This window comes from Aythya marila, assembly GCF_965140915.1.
Source record: "Aythya marila genome assembly, contig: HAP1_HAP1_SCAFFOLD_328, whole genome shotgun sequence".
Classification (NCBI taxonomy): Eukaryota; Metazoa; Chordata; class Aves; order Anseriformes; family Anatidae; genus Aythya; species Aythya marila.
Genome location: NW_028137642.1, coordinates 57,543 through 75,601, shown reverse-complemented (window position 1 = coordinate 75,601; position 18,059 = coordinate 57,543). Strand labels below are relative to the sequence as shown.

The following is an 18,059-nucleotide window of genomic DNA, read 5'->3' as shown; positions in this document are numbered from 1 at the left end:
TGTGTGAGTAAAAGCTTCCAACCTTTTATTATTAATTTGTAAGAACTATTTCATCCACTTTTGTCCAGAAGAGTCAGAAATAATTTGCACAGAAATGTGCAGCGTTTTAATGAAAGGATTCAGAATCACTCTAAGTTGAACTGGTTGCAGGTTTTGTGACATTTGGTGTCTTTAAAAAAAAAAAAATCAAAATTTCTGACTTCATATCAGAAAAAAAGAAAAAAAAATGCTTGTGGCGAAATAAAATCTGTTGCAGCTCTGCTCATCGAAAACTCATTGGCTGTTAAATTGGACCTAAGTCGTCTTCTCTAACCTTTCATGATCCTGCAGCAATGGATGATGATGGATATATGGATTAGGGAACAGCACGTGATGGCAAACCTGTGGTATTTGCTACTGTACTGGGTCTGGCTGGAATGTTTACTTTCCCTGCAGCAGCCCATACAGTGCCGTACTCTGTACTTGTAGCTGGAACAGCAGTGTTATCACACCAGTGTTGTGTCTACTGCTGAGCAGCAGTGGCACAGCATTGGGCCTTTCTCTAACCCTCCTAGGGGGTGGGCAAAAAGGTGAGGAGAGAAACATCACTAGGGCAGCTGACCTAAACCAATCAAAGGGATATTCCATACCATGTGATGTCCCACTCAGCAATAAAAGGTGGAAACAGGAAGAAGAGGGGAGGGGTGGGCTCTCGTTGGGAAAACGTCGGTCCTCCTCTCGAACACCGGCTGCGTGCGTTGAGGCCTTGCTTCAAGGACGTGGTCAATCATGGCTCATTTGTGGGAAGTAGAGAGTAATTTCTTTCCTCTGCACTTCCATATAGCCTTCATTTATTTTGTTTGTTTGTTTTCCTCCCTTCTTTTTATTTTTCCTTTTCCCCTCCCTTTTCCCCTTTCCCTTTTTATTTCCCCTTAGTTAAATTGTTTAGTTAATGGTAGTCTTTATTTAATTATTATAATTTTTTCCCTTTAATTAAATTATCCTTATCTCAACCCGTGAGTTGTTCTTTGCTTTACTTCTCCCCCTCCTCATCTAAAGGAGGGGGAGTGAGAGAGCGGTTGTGGGGTTTAGCTGCCCAGCACGGTAAAACCACCACAGCTACAGCGCAGAAAGAAAAACCAAATTGCTTCCAAAAAATCAAAGTAATTCAAAATCCTTGGTATCATGCAGCCGTGCCACTGGCAAAGTGAGCATTCCCCTGCCTCTCAAAGCTTGCTGTACCCTTGATCTGCTGTCTTGCTGCTGTTAATTGATTGCAACTCTACATGTCTGATCAGGGCTACGAGTTGTTCTCGATATGGAGATCATACAACATCTACTGTGCACGCTTGTGTGTATAGATATGTTTATCCTGTATGCATGTACATCCGTATGCATATTTGTGTGCTGGCCCCCAGATCCCTCATGTTACAAAGCATCGGCCTCGAAGGCATACTCATCAAAATCTTTTGTAGAGCCTCCATTTTTTTCTAGTTCCCTCAAAATGAGAGAATTTTTACGCGCTCTCTGTGTCGAAAAGGCAAAAATTCTGATTTTCACTGTCGCTCTCGCTAACTTTCTCTCACTCCCTCCTCGTGTGTGTATAAACACAGATGTGTGTATGCGTATGCACATCTGTGGATTTAGATGCACTGGTATGTTTTTTGCTGTACAGGTAATAAAGACGGGGAAAGGTTTTTGTGTTTTCTTAATAGGTGAAGAAATCTTGAAGACCAGAGATTGGAACATGCTGAATTTTAAATTAAAAAAAAAAAAAAAAAAAAAAAAGTTAAATTGTCCGGCTGTGGAAGATGGAGCCTCATTTTTGCAGCCACTTTGAATCACGAGTTCATCTCTAAATGCGCTGGGTTTTTTTGTTTTTGTTTTGTTTTGGTTTTTGTTTTTTATTTTTTTGAAGAGCTAACTAACCGTGGCTGCATCCAGTCTGAGAGAGCATTCAAATGGACTTGCTTCCTCTCTTAGTTATAAGCTGTTTAAAAGCGCATCCTATGTTTGAATTGTGGATGAGAGGTTCCCTTGGCAAAGTGAGGAGGAAAATTCTTCCTACCCCTTTATTATTAATTCACGGATTCAGTCTTGGTTCGGCCTACAGGAGCAGTTAACTGGAAGCCTTTGAAGATCGATAACTTTGCTGAGGTTTTCCAGGTAGGTGAAATCGAAGACCCACAGGGCCTGGAACGTGCTGTTTAATGCGTCCTAACTGTGTTCTAGAGAAGTTATTTGTAGCCATAGTTGATTACTGACTTGCATGTATCATCAGGTGGTTTTTTAAGGAGTGACTCCGTTTTCAGGCTTCCAGATGTGCTCCAGGTCATATTATTGAGGATGTGGAAGAGAACGCTTGCTGACAAAGCTCCTGGCAGCTTTACAGAACTTTAATATTTAGTTAGTTCATGTAACAGCTGATTTCAAGGCTTTGCTCTCTTTGAGAGACTGATAACTTGATTTGATTAACTGAAGAAAGCTGGAAAAATGTTCGTTCCTCATTATTTTTCACTTGTTACTTTCTTTCGGGTTACTTTTAAAAAGAAGATTTCACTGATCACAAGCCAGTAGAAGACTTTCAGCCCAAGCAAGGGTGAAGACAGCTCTCTCCAAGAGCAGAGGAAGTCCCTGTGGAGAGAACCCGAGCTTGTTAGCAGAACTCGTCGGCATGTCTAAACAAGGAGACGATTGCTACTTCTATTTCTATTCTACCTGTAGCAAGGTATGGCTGGCATTCCTTTGCTTTGCTTTTTTTCCCCCTTTTTTTCAGGAAGGAGTAGATTAGGAGGAGGAAGCACACTGGTCTTTGGTTAACTTGAGAACCAGATAGATTGTGAATTCAGTTGTAGCACCATTAGGCAGCAGCATGGCCATTTTTGAGGCTGTACTCTATTTTCCTTGTTGGTTTCCTTTTGGTTCCAGGGAGACAAATGTGCCTACCGCCACTGCGAAGCTGCTCTGGGCAATGAGACGGTCTGCAAGCTGTGGCAGGAGGGTCGTTGTTTCAGGAATGTCTGCCGATTCAGACACATGGAAATTGACGTGAGTGCCTAACAATGTGTTCTCAAAATAAATCCACAAAAGCATTTTTCAGTGCCGTAGGTGTACTGATTGTGCTTTTGCAGGATAGATTTGTTTGCTTCAAAATCATACTGGTTTCTGTTACCAAGAGAGGGGGTGGGAGGAAGCAGAGGGAAATAAAATCAATGCCTTAGGTATGTCTTAGCAAGATATTTGTTTATTTTTTTTTATTAGATGCTGACAGTTTTCTCAAGAGATGCAGAATAGCTGTTAAATAGACTGCTAAAACCTGCTGGAGCAGGGGGGTAATAAACAGGCTGTTCTATCCTCATGGGAGCAGGCTTGATAATGAACTATCAGGTGTCTTCTGACCCACAGTCCTTCAGATAACGCTGTTGTAGCTGCCTGGGGTAGGAAGTGGGGAAAGTTAAAGGTGCAGCAGAACTAAGTCTCCAAGAAGTAGTTCTAGACAGGGTTAACCTAGGCAATTTCAGATGTTCTTTTTCCCTCTGAATAATCCTAGTATAATCCTAGGTGTATTAGTTTAAGCCACCCTCAACTGATGTCTGAGAGTGCCTGTCTTCTCAAACTGAGTGATGACCAAACTAAATGTGCATAGTGGTTACAGCTTATGCAAACTTTGTGAATATGCCCAGAAATACTACACTTAACTGAGAAACTGACCTTTGGAATGATGTTTCAGCACTGTGTTGTGACAGCTGTCACGATCTGGAGCTGTGCATCTCTTTGCAAGCCTCAGGTGCATGTTATCACGAGCTTTTCTTTCTTTCTGTCTTCAGAAAAAGCGCAGTGAGATTCCTTGCTACTGGGAGAACCAGCCGGGAGGCTGTCAGAAAGCCAACTGTGCTTTTCATCATGCAAAGGGACGTTACATCGATGGACAATTCTTACCACCAAGCAAGAGTGAGTTTAGGTCCTTTTTCTTTAAGCGCTGAAGAATTAATTTTGAGTATTACTTAGTGGGTGCCAATCCTGTAGGGGGCGTCAGGTAACTGTTCATTTGTGAGGGCAGGAAAAGGTCTGCAGTCATAGGTGTACTGCACCGAGTGTACTGCTGGTGTTTGTTTTCTGCTTTCGTGCTCAGCTTCTCTTTGCTTTGTGTGATGTTTGCCTTGCAGTTTGCTTCCTGTTGTTTCCTCTTTTGCTGGGTGGTAGGGAGATGTGTTGTTGTTGGAAGGGAAATCATTGTTCACGGTGTAAGCAGTGATGGGATGGGCAAAAGGAGATGCTGAATTCGTTGTCTGTGCGGGTTATCTGCCTTTGCTACCATCTCTTTGCATTGTGGTCAAAGTTTTAAACTGCCATATTATCGATGATCCTCCTCTTCCTCTAGCTACACTGCCAAGTCCGCCTGAGTCCGCGGACGATGATCTGAAAGTGGCTCAGATGTCACTGCAGCAAAACAAACTTTCTGTCCAGTCAAATCCCTCTCCACAGCTAAGGGGGTGACGAAAGTGGAAAACTCTGAAAATGTCCCAAGCCCTACACACCCTCCAGTTGTAATCAATGCTGCAGATGATGATGAAGATGATGATGGTGAGCATGTTTTGGTTCTTGGAAGGAATTTGTGCTGTAAATGAATGTGTAAATCTTTGGTTCTTGAAGGAATTTGTGCTGTAAATGAATGTGTTAAATCTTTGGTTCTTGAAGGAATTTGTGCTGTAAATGAATGTGTTAAATCTTTGGTTCTTGAAGGAATTTGTGCTGTAAATGAATGTGTTAAATCTTTGGTTCTTGGAAGGAATCTTTGCTGTAAATGAATGTATAAATCACAGATGACCTGAGGTCTGACTAGCGATAGGGCAGGCAGTCTGGCCAGGTCACTGGTGGCTTTGTCTGGCAGTCAGTGGACAGAAGCTGAAACGTTGGAGGAAAGCTTAGAACCACTCCTGGCTTTAGCTGGTCTTTTGTGTAAAGTTCTATGTGAAACTAGGAAGGAAATTTCTTTTTTCTGTCTGAAGAGCAATGTGTTGTGTAGTAGTTAAAGCTGCAAAGAGAATCTAGAGTCCTAGATGTTTTGTCCTAGTGTATTCTACTTAGGAGTTCATCAGGTCAGTGTAGCTGTTTAAAAACAAACAAACAAACAAACAACAAAAAAAAAAAAACAAAACAGCAACAAAGTTTTTTATATGAACCATGGGCTGAAGTGTCACTGCATGAGCTACGTAATCATGACCAACCTGGTCTATGCATAACTGAATCGATTTTTCCCCTTCAGACCAACTTTCTGAGGAAGGAGAAGAAACTAAAACTCCCGTCCAGCATCCAGCTGCGGAAGGCAAAAATGGATTACGGGTGATTTCCACTCGGAAAGGCAGTTCTATTACTACTAAACAAGGTATGCCAGCACCTTAGTAGGATAAATCAGAAGAACTTGACAGTTAAGTCAAAAGCAGCGTGGTGTAAAAACACAACAAAATGTAGGGGTGCTGAATGGAGTCGGTTATTTCCATGATCTCATTTCTGCCATTAATACCATCATGTGCCCATTGGGTCAGAAAGGTGAACTCCTTTTCTTTACTTTTGGAGAAAAAACAGGGCCACAGCATGGAGTTTAAATGGCTGCACGTGCAGCCTTGCAACCACTGTTGATAAGCCATATCTAACGATAGAGGGATCTAATATCGTGTAAATGGATTAAAATATGGATCTAATATTGTGTAAATGGATTAAAATTAAAACTACATTTTGAACCCTGAAGGATGAAAGGAGGGGCAAAATGCCATTGGTTCTATGGCTCTTTCACTTGTGAGGAGTGTTGACAGGCTTTATTCGAAATACTTCAGAAAGTTCCTGAGCGCTAAGAAGCCTGAGGACCTGTGGTCCTCAGTGAGTGCCTCTAAGCCTGTCTCATGAACTGTTTCCTGTTTTGAGAGGGCAATCTGAATTTTGGAATAAAAACACTTGAGGAAATCAAATGGCAGAAGATGAAGGAAAAAAATAAGAGACACGGTGGTGAGTTAATATTGCCTACTTTCTTATCCTGTTCACGGCAGGTGATGGTGACTGGGAGCTGCTTGAGGGACAGACTTCCATTTTTAGCTGGGGGCATAAAGCAACCTGATTCTCAGCCAGCTGGTATTCTAAATGGGAGTTCAAAGGGCAATCAGAGGCAAATTAGTCACCTCTCTTCTTTACATGCTCTGCCTGCTGTATTTTTGACAGTAACAAATCATTTAAAGTTTTTTGTTCTTTGTGATAGTTTTTTATGTTGGGTAAACTTCCTTACGTTTTGGTTGCTCTGAACAGAAGGTTCTTCAAGATCTTCTCTTCGTCCCGTTGATTCTATGATTTTTCCTGCTCCAGAAGAGGAAAATGTCCGGACAGTGGTGAGAACTGTGACAGTGTCTTCCAAGAAAGGTAATAATGAATGCTTTTGTTTTGATTTCATTACTCCTAAACTGGAGGGTTAAGCAATAATTAAAACAATTCACCCATGTTAGCCTTCTGGTGCTGCCTTCTGTTCAAAACGTGCTTTTATGCTTAAAGTCCCTGGTTGTACTGGAAAGATTTGGTGCTCAGGTTAAGTGCAGTGGCAGGAGAAAAAAAAAAGTGTCAGTATGCCAATAGGGGGGTAACTGAAAAACAGAAGAGTAACGAGAAGAGCGAGCTGTAGGAGCCAGTGCTATATAAGAAGCAATTTCTGAAGCATTAAAGAGGCGTACAGTGGCAGGTGCGGACACAGTATGACAGGAGTTTGTGTATAAATTGTTTAGAGCTGTGCAAATGCCTTTTAAAGGGAAAAAAGTGTGGAAGTACTTTTACTCGTAGACATTCACCTTAGAAAGGAATATTTCTCAGCATTTGCACCTAAGAATATTCTGCTTGCTTATGCAGCTTTGTTCTGCACAAAGTATAGGTGTCAAGCAGACTCAGATTCACTCTCTACTATCTCAGCTGGAATTTGAAGCAAGCACTGAGACTATTAATATTTTTTTTCCATGTTAATTATAGTTAAAATATGAGTTTGTGTGGTTTAGCTGTCAAAACAGTGTCTGACTAGGGTTTTTTGGACATGGGCTAACAGGATAATATTTCTGTTGGCTACTGGTTTCTGTGAAATAGAAAAAAAAATTCCCTTTTGTTTTAGGGGAGGAACCTGTGGTTCGAGTAGATCTTGCTGATAGACAAGGAAAACGGAAAGCCTCCGTGGGTGAGAACTTTTTACGAGCTGTTACATAGGTGCTGCCTTCTATATATGACTGCATTAAAGAGTATTTGTGATGTATGAAAGGAAAATACATTGCAGTGGAGATCTGTGTTGACGGCAGAAACGGAAAAAAAAAAAAAAATCATTTAGCAGCTGAAAGGCAATTCTATGAAAATATGCTTGAAAAAGAGAAGCTTATTGTTGACTGTTCTCAAACCTTCCTGCAAAGAAAAGTTCTTACAATATTCCTTGTTTTCTCTGAAGATGATGTAGGCAGCCTTCCAGTGAAGCGCAGCCTTGCTGAAAGGCTGGGGAAGAAGGTAGAGGCTCCGGGAAATGCTGACAAAGCACCCAAGAGAGAGACAGGTACTAAACGGGCATCTGGATTGGATTCCTGGGTTTCGTATTTAGTCTTTCTGTTTGTCCTTTTCCAGTGATGTTTCTTTTTGCATGTTGGCTGAGGTCGTAATCACTGGGATTCAAAGTTACCTTTCCTGTCTTGTTTTGAAATGTGAACCTGAAGTTGACATTATGCAGCCTCCCTAATTCGTTCTTTTTCTGTTTTGCAGTTCGAGTTCCCAAGTCTCTGAAGGACAGGCTGGGATTACCTCCTAAACAGACCAGTACTGAGAGAGGTAACAGCTAGATATTAAATATGCTTTCTCCTCCTTCCTTTCCATGAACTTGGACTGCTTTCATACATCCCTACAAACTAATTTAAACGAAAACAAAGAACTGACGCCTCTTGCTTGAGTGCTGAAGCTCTTCTGACAGCCACTATCAGAACTCTGGCTCTAGGTGTGTGTTTATTTTCTACTTGTGCCTTGTCGAGGTTTTTAGCTGCTTCTGTGAACCGTTACGTACAATTAGAATAGAACCACTGCCAGGAGCAGGAATTTGAAATGCAGTCTGAAAAAGTAATAAAGTAAAGCAGCATTTCTGTGTAGCAGTTCTCTCTGGATAGGGCTGGTCTTCAAAATACAAGTGGCTCAGAGGAGGAGGAGAATGTTGTTCTAAGGATATTGTTCTAAGATGCATTATTGGGAACGCTCAAGATGAGTTTTCCTTAGTGCTCTGACAAATTTTGGAGACTTAAAATATTGCTGGACTCTCTTTAAATGTTGGTGCTTCTCCTCATTTCTTGATGATGACAGGGAAGGCTGCCAAGCCGATGGGAGAGATCCATGTGAAAACACTGGAGGAAATCCGTCGTGAGAAAGCTCTTCAGAGATGCGAAACTCAAGCCAAAGCCGAGGCTGAAGGGCACGGTAAAACTGAAGATTCCAGCGCAGGGGCAAGAGCTGCTCGTGCAGGTCGCATCCAAACTTTCTCTGAAGCCTTGTCTGAAAAAAAGAATAATCGCTTGGTAGAAGAGAAGAAAAAAGCAGGAGAATGCCATAGCAAGAGCGAAATTCAGGGTGAGTCCAAGAAGCAGCTCGCTCTGTCCGGGCCCAGCAAAGGGCAGGCGAAGGAGCCGGCAGGAAAAGTCAAGCCAGAAGGAGAAGTGCGTGTTAAAACCTTGGAAGAAATAAAGCGTGAGAAAGCTCTGCGGATGCAGCAGAGTGAAGGAGATGTGCCAGCTCCCTCAGCACAACCCGGACCTGCCCCAGCAGAGCAGAAATCTTTATGGAGCACAAAACTAACAGGTAATAAGATGCTTTAATGCCTGCCCCAGTGAGGTGCTTCCCATATTGAGCAAGTTCAGTTTGCTCAGGATCTGCTTCATGGATAAATGCTGAATGGCTTGCACATTGTAGCCTTTCTCTCTCTCTCTCTCATGGGACACAAGGAAATAAATGCACAAAGGAAACAAGTACCCAGCTTTCTTTATTTCTGCCGTTGACAACACTTTTTTTTGTCTTTTTTTAAAGCACCTGAAAAAGAAGAAAAGAAGGCAGTGGAATTGAACCGGCCTTTTCCTAAACTTTCCTCTGGACCTGATGTACAGGTGAGTCCTCTGTGAAGACACACATACATTCGTACAATTTCTGATAATTCTGACAAGTTTTGTTACTCACCGTGTGCCACCCTCTTGAGTGTGTTCTTACCCTTCAGCAGCTGGTAGGAGCTGCAGTGCAGTCTAAATCCTATCACCAGCAGCATTTCCAGACAACTCTGTAATCCTCAAACTTGGAATCAGTCTGTTTATACCACAGCAACAAAGAAACCCTGTTAGCACCAGCTGAAATCTACACAGTTAACGTGGAGGGAATTCTTTTTGTTCTTACTGACTTGATCTGTCAGACATGAAGGATTTAATACAGAAGGCCAGAGTTCTGTGTTCAAGGAAATCAATCTGTCAGTGTATACTGTATAGGGGAACTTGTATGACTTTCTGCTGCTTAAAAAGAATGTGATAAATAGATGTACAGCAGAACACCCTAGCTGTTTAAAGAAGCTTGCTATAGTGGATATTGCAGATATGTGAGACTGCGTCCATAGTAAAGCATGGCTCTTGTTACAGGCAGAATTTTATGGAAAAAAAAACAAACAAACAAACAAACAAAAAAAAACAACAGTAACCTGAACGAGATTAATATGCTGTTCCACATCAAGACCATTTTGGAGGGATTGCTGATCAGATTTTCTTAACGAAATCTCCACGGATTTTTTTTTTTTTTTTTTTGTCCTATTCATGCACTACTTTTCTTTCCTTCTAGCCCACTCAGCAGAGTGGAACTCGTAAATGTCCAGAGAAGAGCTTTGAAGAGAGACGGTGGGAGAAGTGGCAACAGAGAGAACAACAAGAGAAGCTTCGGCAGGAGGAAGCTGCTGTCAAATCTACTGCTGGCTTCTTTAATACTGAACCAGCAGGGAAAGTGGCAGCTCAATTTCAGGGCCAGGAAGCTAAAAGTAAGTGTTGAAGGTTAAGAGTTACTTAGGTTGTCTTCTGAAATACAGACAGAAGATGACAATTCTCATGCTGTAACTCTGGCTGGGTGCATTTTGCCACGCAGTGCTACGAAGCGAAGGGTGTACTTTCTTTTTCTTAGTTTGCTTCTTTTCCTGCCAGCCAGATGTTAGGTAAGGAACGGGAGACTAGAAAATGACACTACAAATGTGGACTTTGTAGAACAACTTAACTGTGGGACATCACTGCAAGGGAGAGGAAGCTGGTACAACAGTTGCATACACTCTTGTCCTACTATAACTGCTGCTTTTTCCTTTCCTAGTGGGAGCAGGACTTTAAATATAAAAGCTGTCTATATTTGTGAACCTAGCTTGCACTTAGGATTGCTATGTGTCTGAGGTTTCCCTTGTCCTGGATTATTATTTACTATAGCTCTTCGGTTTCTTTGTTCCTTTGTATGGATTGTTGGTAGACAGAGTTTACTATGTGGAAAAGATTCCTGAGAATCCAGGCAATGGCGGTGTAATTGTGCTGGCCAAATGCATTTAACTGTGTAGAAGGACTGTGGAAATGATTAAGAGAACCTGGATTTTTCCTGAGGCAGAGCAAGACTGTATCAGTTCTCTCTTCCTTTTACTCTAGCCAACTTTATGACATCTGCGAAGCCTTCGCGTGGGAAAGTCACTTTCCCCAAGAAGGCGGCACTGAAACGTAAGGCACCTGGGAGTTATCCCTCTGCCATAGCAGCTGTGGAACTACAGACTGCCTTTGATGCTGACATGATGGGACCTCCAGCCAGAAAAGCAGCCATGGTAAGGCCAGGGGCTAATGCAGCGATGGATCCCTTGTTAAATTTCTACCCTCCTCTATTTGAAAAGGTGGAAAACTCAAACGTTCTGCAGGCCTTCTGTTTCCTTTGAAATCCAGTAGCTGTCTCCAGGATGCTTGTAGAACCCTTCTGTATTTATGAGATGAATGGCACTCTTTAACCGGTACTCTGATGCTGTGATTTCTCTGGTGTGGGGGATTTTGTCCATTAATGCCATGTTCTTAAAAGACACCAGATCATGAGTAACCTCCAGGTGAATGTGAACTTTCTTCAGGAGCACCTTGGTTTTGTATTTTGGCCACGGCTCCGCAATGCCAGAGGAGAAGCAGTGTGGAGGAAAAAGCTATTAAGGAATCTTTTACCCATGTGTCATAAATACTGTTTTGCTGCTTTCTAGGGTGTTTCAGACGTGCCGGAGCACGTCCCAGCCATCAGACTTGAAGAAAATCCCCAAAACAGGTGACAACCCCAACTTGTTCTTTTTCTTAATCAGTGTATATCCCCAGGGAAACATAAGTTCTGTCACATGTGGGAAAAAATGAGGGTTCTGAGATAATTGAAGCCAAAATCCATCAAAGGAATAAGTCACCTGAAACCACTTTCTAGCAGCTAGCAGGATTGCTTAATTAGGCTTTCTTGAAATGCTGCAAGTCAGCACAGCTTTCCGGTGACTTCTTGGGTTGTCTGAATACCTGAACGAGGATGAGATGAAGTTCTACTTCCTCGTGAGGTGATAGATGATGAGTAGTGTCCTCTGCCTTTTGGTCCTCAAGAATGCCACCTCAACTCCAGGTGCCCTGGCTTCACAGATAAACCCCCAGACTGAAAAATGTACCTGGTAACACATCGGGCTCTAAATGTAGCCCTGGGTTGATTGATAACAATCCCTGTGTAAGATTGAAGCGTAGGAGGGCTTGCCTACAGTTTTAAGAGCCAGTTTGCAGGAAAGGGATTTCCCGTTAAGAAATGGCATATCCTGATTGTTCTTTCTTGCTCTCCCAAGACCTGAAGTGCATCTTGGAAGCCCGGAAAGATTTGAGGAGCAGATGGAGATGGATCTCGAGACCTCGACCTCAGCTTCTTCCCAGCCAGAAGAGGCACGGACACGCCGGCTGAGTTCCACAGGGAACGCGCCCTTATCTGCGGATGAAGATTTTGAGAAGCTACTTTGGGAAATCTCAGGAGGCAGACTGGAAGCCGAAATCGACTTAGACCCAGGGAAGGACGAGGATGACCTCCTCCTTGAACTCTCCGAGATGATTGGCAGTTGAACTGCGTAGTCCTAGGGTATAATTAAAAAAAAAAATAAAAATTAAAACTGTTCTTCTTGTTGGATACCCCGAGGTGATCCTTTTTCTAACTGAGGCTTTGCAATGAGACTTAAAGCACAGTCCGAAGTGGTAGAAATTGGCAGGATCTGCGCTCAGTTGTCCTAAATTTCCCTGCTGGTCAGAGTTAAGGTCTTGTGCATGCATTCTGTAACTATAGGTGGTTACCTTCGATATCAAGAGGACAAAGCACTTCTTTTGGCACAGAAAGATCTCCATTGGCACGCCATGGTGGCTGCAAATCGATCTTCTGATGGAGCGATGCTCTGAAGGCTTAAATGTAAAGCTTCTTCCTTCCTCCGCCCTTGGCACAACTCGATGTTGGGCACATTGTGAAGCTTCGGTGTTCTGATTTCTCGGACAGTTGATAGCCAAATCCTGGAGTTACTATGTCAACTCTTGACTTTTACTCGTGTATGCCATTGTTTTGACTGTACCCGTGTCAGATGATGAAGCTGTAGGGGTGGGAGGGAGCAGAATCGTTATTCCAGTGTGTTGTGGACCAAACTTGCTGCCAGGAATGGGGGTGGGGGTCAGCCCACCCAGCCTTCCTTTCAATTATCAGGGAGGATCAAATGGTGAAAAGCAGCAGCTCTGCCATGCGGCTCCGCTACCCCCACTCCCTTCTCTTGTGCTATACCAAAGTTCCCCCAGGCTTTGGTTGGTGGTTTTTGCTGGTGTGAGGACTCCAGGGCGAGCAGTCGGGACTCTGCCGCTGTCACGGGGTCGATGAAGGGTTGTTTAAGTGCCTCTTGGTTTTAAAACTTGCTCCCCTGAGCTGCTGGCTCTGCTGCCTGCTACAGCAAATGTTCGGGTGCCATCAGCATCGCGCTTGGGCGTGGGCACTGACCCTGCGGAGGACAGAGCTGAGATTCGGGTGTATTGTGTACCCTGCCACCAGCCATCGTTTTTTTTCCCCTAGCAGATCAATTTTGAATTATTTTCCGAACTTTTCGCAGCACGGTAGGCTCTTCCCGCTATGATTTGTGAAGCTGTGGGGGCCCTCAGGCATTTGCTGCTGGCAGAGGAAAAGCGCTTGTCGAATTTGTTGTAAATACTTAATGTTTGGACAAAACCACGCGTCTGTGTGTGTGTGTGTGTGTGCTGTGACGCCCCGGCCCCACCAGGGAAAACCTCCGCCAACGAAACTGCTGCTGGAGCTCACGCAGGCCTTCATCTTGCCGAAGGACTTCACGGGGACTTCTGCCGGCTCAGAAATGGGGGAGAAAAAGCAAAATCAGGAGGAGGAGAGCTCAGAGACTGCGCCCACCTGCCCTCGCTTTCCCTTCACCCCAAGAAGCCCTGTTCTACCATCAGCCTTCGCCTCTTCTGCCTGCGGTGCTGGGAGCGGGAGCGGCGAGGCGGCAGCAGCCATGGCGTACCGCGGGCAGGGCCAGAAGGTGCAGAAGGTGATGGTGCAGCCCATCGTATCCTTCCTGTGGCTGGGGGGTGCCGTGGAGGTGGGTGGGGGGCGGCTCGGACCTCAGGGGGCTTGGATCTGGGGCCCTGGGGGCTCGACCCGGGCCTTGAGGCCTTGTTGCGGGGCCCTGAGGCCTCGCTGTGGGGTTTGGGGCCTTGTCCCGAGCCCGGAACTGTCGTCCCCGTGCTGAGCCCTTAACGCAGCGCCCCAGAACCTCATCTTCTGCTACCTTGCTCAAAATACCTTCTATTCCTACATCCAGATCGTTTATAAAAATATTGAAGAGTACCGGCCCTAAAATGGAGCCTTGAGGGACCCCACTGGTGACCGCCCGCCAGCCTGATTCAGCCCCATTTACCATAACCCTTTGGGCCCTGCGCGTTAGCCAATTGCTCACCCATCGTATGATGTTTTTATTTAGCTGTATTGTGGAAACGTCAGATTGCTCATTGAAACTGCCCCTGAGAGTTGCTCCTCAGAGCGTTTGGGAGCTGTCGTGGCTGTGGCTAGCAGGTATTTCTGAACACATGAGAGAACAAAAGTGCTCAGTGTTTGTGGCCCGACTTACTCTCCTCCTTCGTTCTGCAGAGGTCGAGGATCCAGGTGTGGCTCTATGAGCAGGTGAACATGCGGATAGAAGGCTGCATCATCGTGAGTATCCGCACGTCCCCATGTTACATCTTTCATTTTCCCTCATTCACAATCGTGTTTTTTGGTCAAGAAAAGTTATCACAAGGAAAAAAAGATTTGTACTTCTCTGCCCTTCCCCTCGCCCTGCCCTTCCCTCCCGCTCCTGAGCCCTTCGTCAGGCCTTGCTGGGCCCTCTGTCCGGCTGTCTGTCCATCCATCCGACCCTCTGGCCATCTGTCCCACCACCCTGCCCCGTCCCTGCCCTCTCCCTAAGGAAGCAATGAGTCCCCGGTCTGCCTTCATGGGGGGGGGGAGAGGGGAGGTTCTGCTGAGAAAAAAATGAAAGATTTCCCCCTTAACGGGCGCCTTGCTAGTTCTTTTGAGTTCCAACCTTCTGCCTTCCTTCCGTAGCAGTGCCTCTAAGGGGTGCGCTGTAAGGCAGCCCTCATCTGGCGCATTGCTCCTCCGTTCCCCCAAGGAACTGCCTTCAGGATCTGACTAACTCTGGATGCACCCGGTTGTCGCCTTAATTTCTCCTTTAGCTTGCTGAAAACAAGCCGGTTGGGTGACCTTTTGCGTTTCTCGCTTAAAATTTGGATCGAGGAGGTCTGTGTTTCCTTACGCTGATGTCCACGCTGAAGGTGCAGAAGGGTTCCGTGCTGTTGCTTGGGTCAGCCTTGTTGCCAGGTTTGGAATGTTTAGCCTACCGGTGCTTCGGTGCTGTTGGGCTGCACTCAGAGTGTGAGCTCTGGGCATTATTTCTCAAATACTGCGTTATTTGAGCGTACAGACCCGAGATATTCTGCGGAGAGGTGATTTAAGGCACGTCAGAACCACCGCTGCGGCATGTGCCAGCGTCGGACGCCCGTTCGAGTGATCGGGCGGAGCAGGTGAGTTGAATTTGGTGCTGGGTGGCAAGGTGGTGTTGGGGGAAGAGCTAGGCTAAGGAGAGCTTCCTCTTGCTCTGCCCCTTCCCATCTCAAATGGCCGCTTCCTGGGGAGATGGGTTCGTTGGGAGGTTAACTACAACGTTACAGTGAGGATGAGGAATCATCTTTAGTCCCGTAGGTATTTGCTGCCAGGCCGCAGCGTTGATTTCAGAAATTGTATTTAAAAAAGGGAAAAGAAAGGAAAGATGAATTCTTTAACATACTCTCTTTTCTCGGAGAGTAGATGGAGGAGCTTCAGCAGTGCCCTTCCTCCGGAAACGATTCCCAGTGTCTGCTCAGACACTGAGGAGGAAAATGGAGGAGAGCCACCCGATAGAAATAAAGGAAAGAAGGGGTCATGGATTAAGGGAAAAGCACTACTTAAAAAATTGGTGCTCTCTAAAAACGGGTTAAGGGTTTGGGACCTGCAGGTGCTGCCTACACCTGTGTGCGTTGCAGTCGTGCCTGTTGCCACTGAGCAAAACAGGGAGAGCTGCTTTGTCGAACGCGGCGTGTTCAAGCACGTGCCACTGCCTGGAAGAAAAGCACGGACTTCCCTCGTGTGGGCCTTCTTCCCTAGCGATCTGTGGTTTACCTGATGGTTTCCCATAAGCTGAGAATGTTTAAAAGAAAAAAAAAAAAAAAAATCAAAAACCAACACCAACGTTGAGAGTGGTGAAGCAGATCCTCACGTGGGGACTCAGAATCAGCGGTGACATCACCATGCGAAGCATTGTGTGTGCTTTGGGTTGGGGCTGCTGCGAGCCTCGCAGCGGGGAGGGAGAGCGGATCCGGGGTGCCTCTGTGTCAGCGCTCTGCCCTGGTGGCTTTGTGAGCACTGAGAGTTTGACTCCTGTGTTCCCAGCTTTCGCTTCCGCACCTGCGGTGTGGCAGAGCCAGCGAGCTGCTTGCTCAGCTGGAGGAGGAAGAGGAGTGACCTCAACATTGCCGAGGTAAAGCACAATTATTGAAAAGATTTGGCAAAGATGTGGGTTGTACCAGCGCGGCTGCTGCAGCTGCAGCAGATCCTGGAGCATTGGAGAAGATAGAGAGGGTTTTCTTCATGAAAAGAATGCTGTTAAAAGTGTTTTCATGCCAGAAATTAGGATAAACGCCTCTGTTGTTTGACATCCTCTATTGAGCTGGCACATTGGCATTACAGCGTACCTGGCACGCTGTTTGTATTAAAAAAAAAAAAGGTATTTTATTCAGGGCAGGCCAGAAACCTGCCTTGGCACTTGCACATCGCAGCAATGCTTACAGACCCTGCATCCTGGCTGCCAGGCCAGGATCTAAATCCGATGGTGCTGTTGGTAAACTGAAGCTCAGGAAGCGCTTCTGGGTTTTTTTGTCCTTCCATGTGAATTTTTACCCTGTGAAGATGGTGTATTAAGCTATTTTCGTAACAACAAATAGGTTTAAAAGCAGTTTCAGTTTAACATCTACACACTTGGGTGTTATTAACAGAGCTTTGTATACTGGGCTGGTGCTTGGTAGGAGAGAAAACATCAATCTTACCTGGGAAACCTGGACCCCCTCAGCTACATACTGCTATGGGGAAACTCAGATGTAAGAACACACTTAAATAACACCTCATCAGAGCTGTTGTGCTCCTGACCACCAAAGGCACCTTTTTCCAACACCGTCGTACTGGAAGTTGATGCAGCTGGTTCCATCCGTAACGTGTGACTGTACAGTGCTGTAAAAGAACTATTTTTTCACAGCTTTAGAGAAAGTGAAGCAGAGAAAACCACGCATAACCACTGATACCTGGACCCCAAACTGCCACAGACTGACGGTGATGCCCACTGGATATCTCCTGATACCCTGCTGCCTTCTGACTGCTCCAGCAGAAGTCCTGTTTTAATTAGCCAGCAGGTCCCTCTGAGGGAGGGACTTTGCTAAAACTCCTGCCGTAGGAAGTATCCTACAGGAGCCAAGTTGCTAAACTGATGTGTGGTTTTCCCTTAACCCCCTCACCCCTGACTTTCCAGCTCCTGACAGCACTGCCAACGTGTGCAGTGTCACCGTGTGCCAACTAGGTGCCAGCTGCCATGGTTTATATATTGTAAAATTAGTGATTTGGGACTCGTGAGCACTGAGGAGAGGCTAGCAATTGCTTAAGAGCTTTCCTTGTGTCGCTCTGGGGCAGGGAGATGGGTGAAACATCTTAGGCTTGAAAGTGATTCCCTGCAGAGTGACGTGCTCAGATCTGCACAACAGATCTGTCGTTTTGGTCACCTTATTAGATCCCTGCTTGAGAGGTTGCTTGCAAGAATCAATTCCTCTTCACCTTGATGTGTCAAGCTAAAGACAAATCTGTGCCGAAGCACTGTTTGATCAGACGAGTGCCTCAGTTCAGGATTGTTCTTTGACAGCTACAGAAACAGCAGGACGATCAGCGCCTTCAGGAACAGATGAATTTGATCTTGAGGCTGTCGTAAAACAGGTCCCTGAAGTTTGAAGACTCTTCAAATAGTTTGGGCCAGCAAGGAGCAGCTGTACGTGGCGGCTGCGGTAACTCGGTGCTCCGAGTCTCAGAGAGCGTGTTGACAGGTGACCCCCAGCTGGCTGCTGGAGGAAGCTGAGGCAGCGTTCATCTCTAACCTTTGCCTTCTTGGCTGGCATCTTTGCACTCCTGCTGTCAGTGGGTGTTGAGTGTCCTTCCCGGCAGCCTCAGAACGTGCCCTCAGATGTAGGCAGCGTTTAGCAGCTAGAATTCCCTCAAATAGAAAGAGTACAAATGATGCGTTTTCTGCTTTTGCTTTGGAACTCTTAGCTTGAGGTTTTCCTGCAGGCCTTGAGGTTTCTTGCAGCAGCAGGGATGAGTTGTGTTAGCAAGAGGCTGTTCTGTGCTTCGACTGTGGGAAGATGAATGGTTACGTGTGCACCGTT

The 18,059-nt window shown here is 45.4% G+C and overlaps 1 protein-coding gene across 1 annotated transcript; it reads left to right on the top strand.

The window, feature by feature from the left end:
• Positions 1-2,653: 2,653 nt before the first annotated feature.
• Positions 2,654-5,982, top strand: LOC309890670 (zinc finger CCCH domain-containing protein 11A-like; the record flags this gene model as incomplete). The annotated part of the gene is given in 7 exon segments (XM_082785099.1): positions 2,654-2,707; positions 2,908-3,027; positions 3,807-3,930; positions 4,361-4,471; positions 4,474-4,563; positions 5,246-5,365; positions 5,902-5,982. Coding segments are annotated over 7 exon segments (700 nt in total), but the record flags the coding sequence as incomplete, so codon positions are not given.
• Between the last annotated feature and the right edge of the window lie 12,077 nt (positions 5,983-18,059).